The sequence below is a fragment of the Cariama cristata genome, unplaced genomic scaffold (assembly GCF_000690535.1).
Source record: "Cariama cristata isolate BGI_N322 unplaced genomic scaffold, ASM69053v1 scaffold3479, whole genome shotgun sequence".
NCBI lineage: Eukaryota > Metazoa > Chordata > Aves > Cariamiformes > Cariamidae > Cariama > Cariama cristata.
In genome coordinates, this window is record NW_009635089.1 from 53,767 (window position 1) to 56,898 (window position 3,132).

The following is a 3,132-nucleotide window of genomic DNA, read 5'->3' on the forward strand; positions in this document are numbered from 1 at the left end:
ATTATGGATTAGCAGAATAGAAAGCATATAAGAGCAGAGAAAAAGAAAACGCAAAGTATGAGACAAACATTGTGAGTTTGGGAAGCCCAAATTCAACTTCTAGTTCTTACTTCGATGTGAGCTTGGTTATGTCAAGAAGGGTTAGATACAGAAAAAAAGTGTTTGAGACTATGAACTAATTTTAGTTTCCTGATCCCTACATGGAGCTAGCATCACTGGCAGGTATTAAGGACTCATTAGGCTTCACAACCACCAGCATGCTGAGAGAGGAGCTGCCTGATCAGCAAATAGGAAATGCTAGTGACAAAGGTGTGTCTGAAATCCTGCCCCTCTCCACAGCTTGCAGATGTTGTCCTGGAATTACACAGTTATGTCCTTTATTCCTTTAAAAGAATAACAGGCATCACTCTTTTCCTTTAAAGCATAACAAAAGGATAAGTTGGTAAAGTTAAGCCCCTTTTTAATACAGTTTTATGACAATGGGAAAAATCACTCTTCGTTCAGGAGACCCAGACTCCACTGCCTGCAAGCCTCAAATCCACCTCTTGCCACCATGCAGGTTGATGATGAAGCTATTCCCACTAGAAGATGCAGAGAAACAGCATGCGGGAAAGGAAACACCGACAACTCATAACCCGGCGGGTACACAGGCCAGTGGGAGCCTGACCTGAAAGCTGATAATTGTTAAATAAGGAAAATAGCTCTTGGTTTTGAACCCAATTCTAGTAAGTGGGCTGTAAAGTCACATTTCCTCCTTCGCTCTCTCTCCAGGCCATGAATATTTAATTCTTTTATGCAAACTGGAAGAGTTGCAATGCAAGGTTAAATTAGCCTAAATAACCTTGAAATCCTTTTGTGAAGTTGGGCCTCTGAGTCAACTCTCAATCTGCAGAGACGTAACTTTCTTATACAATGAGTTCTGTTGTTAGCCGTATTTAAAATAGTGTGTGGTAACATGACAAAAATCTTGAGGTTAGAGTTGATTTGACAAAATTTATACCTTTGGTTCACCTTTCTGTGTTAAAAACCATGGTTTATACAATACAATTATTTAATAAACGTTTGCCCCTCATTTTTGAATTCAAAATTCTTCCTGGGAAAAGGAATCAGCTACAGTATTCTCGAAACTTTATTTCATAACACAACACATACATATGCTGGCATGTTTTGGTGCTTCCCTATTTCTTTAACTGCAAACTTAATTAATACCACTTTTTCTTTTGCTTTATTTTGCAGTAGGCCAAGTTCCCTACAGACTAGGTACAGGTATACACCAAGTCAGTGCCTCATTCACATGTCATAAAGCCTTCTCAGGCCCAGAAGCCTGAGAGCTACTAAGTTTCACTTTAATTCTCAAAGTGTTTTATGAACTTCCTTCAACTCATAACCCTACAAATCATTCACGTGGTCGGAGTCAGTGCAGAGAAGCTGTGTCTCAGTGGTCAGCCTATGCAAAAACAGTTTCATGATCTCCCTCCAGAATAAAAATTAAAAAAAAATAATAAATAAAAATATTATTCTTCACCCTGCCAGCTAATCTTTGAAATCTGGAAACCTTAGATGCTTGCATTTTAAGAGGTAGAAATAAGAAAGAATGTTTGAAAATCCTTATTAGTAAAATCTTTACTAGGATAATGTGTATGCTTATTGTTATAAATGCTGTTTTAGCACTCGAATGATTTACTTACTCAGAAAAATAAATTAAATATCCAACACAACTATTACACTGGAACTTGGCAATGAAATAATAAAGTGATTTTTCAAATGCCTAAGAACTTACACATACACTTAGAAGATGGTAAAATGGCACAAGTGATTCTGAATGTCGTAGCATAACTGTCTTATCACATCTTTCTTACAGGCCAGTGACCACTGACTCTGGTCCCAAAATCTGATTTTTTCCAAATTTTAGCAACACCAGGAATTCCACAATAAATAGACATTTGATTCAGCCTCAATATGTAATCAGCTTCTCCCAATCTTACTAGCCCATGCCACCTTGCTTTAGGTTTCTTTTGCTGTTTGTAGCTTACAAGTAGGTAAGTGCAGAATTAGATCATCTCCTAAGGTCCCTGGCAAGTTCTGCTTTCTGTGATCGTAAACCAAGTTTACAAATTCAGTCTTCCATTTCCAAGATCATCAAATAAATTACTCAGATCTAACTGATCTAGTATTTACAACAAGGCCTATTCTATGGCATACTTCTCAGAAAATCCGATGGAACCAAGCTACTGCAAACAGTATTAAGAAAGTTTCAGAACATTTCTCTGCTCAAACAATTGTTAAACTGGAAAACAAACAAACAACAAAAATTGAACATCGCAAATCGGTCTTTTTTTTTTCCCCCGCTCGCTGTTACAAAATTACGAATAATCTATAGCTTTCATCCATCATCTGCTTACAACTTCTAGTAGCACTGTTACTCTTGAACTGGGCTGTTAATGAGCTTTTGCTAATCACAGGTGAAAGGTCACTCTCATTTCACAGTACACTTACAAATAAATAAAACACATTGGCATGACAGAGAAAGAGATCAGTATTCAAATACTGACAGAGATTATATTAAGAATCAAAATCTTTTAGCTGAAGAGAAGATATTACCAGTGCTGGTCACACAGCTTCCTTAGCACTATTTATAGTCTAGGGGAAAAAAAATCCAACTAGAAACACAGTAAAGACAATAAGTAACCTATGCCCTACCTTGTAGTTTTGAGATTATATATTAATTTAATAATAATGCTAATAACACCACTCACTGACAGGCCACAGGTCCCAAATCCAAAGCGACAGGATTGAAGTTTTCTTCCTCTTTCCCATGCACGTCCTCTCATAACTAGTTACGAGCAGGAAAACTTCTCTGTGCACTTTTTCAAAAAGAAATCGCACTCACCTTCTCGGCAAAGTCGCATTGCTTCTCGGTTCCTTCCGTATTCCTTGAAACTTTCTTCTAATGCTGTTCCTAAAACCAAAAAGCCACAAGATCTCAAATCCACGTAGAAGTCAAAGAGGAGCGCTGACCGCCCACCACTGACCTGTAGCCCATTCCCCTACGGGACCAAACCAGTACACCAGGGATACACGCTCCTTTCGCTGCAGCAGTAAACACAGCTTCCGAGAGACCGAGATCTGCCG

The 3,132-nt window shown here is 38.3% G+C and overlaps 1 protein-coding gene across 1 annotated transcript in view; it reads right to left on the reverse strand.

The window, feature by feature from the left end:
* LOC104167198 (ataxin-7-like) overlaps positions 1-2,954 on the reverse strand; it is a gene marked incomplete at its 3' end in the record, with an annotated part of 56,234 nt that extends 53,280 nt beyond the window's left edge. The window contains exon 1 of the mRNA XM_009707386.1: positions 2,891-2,954. Within this exon, the coding sequence (XP_009705688.1) occupies positions 2,891-2,909 (19 nt within the window). The remainder of the gene's footprint in view (positions 1-2,890) is intronic.
* Between the last annotated feature and the right edge of the window lie 178 nt (positions 2,955-3,132).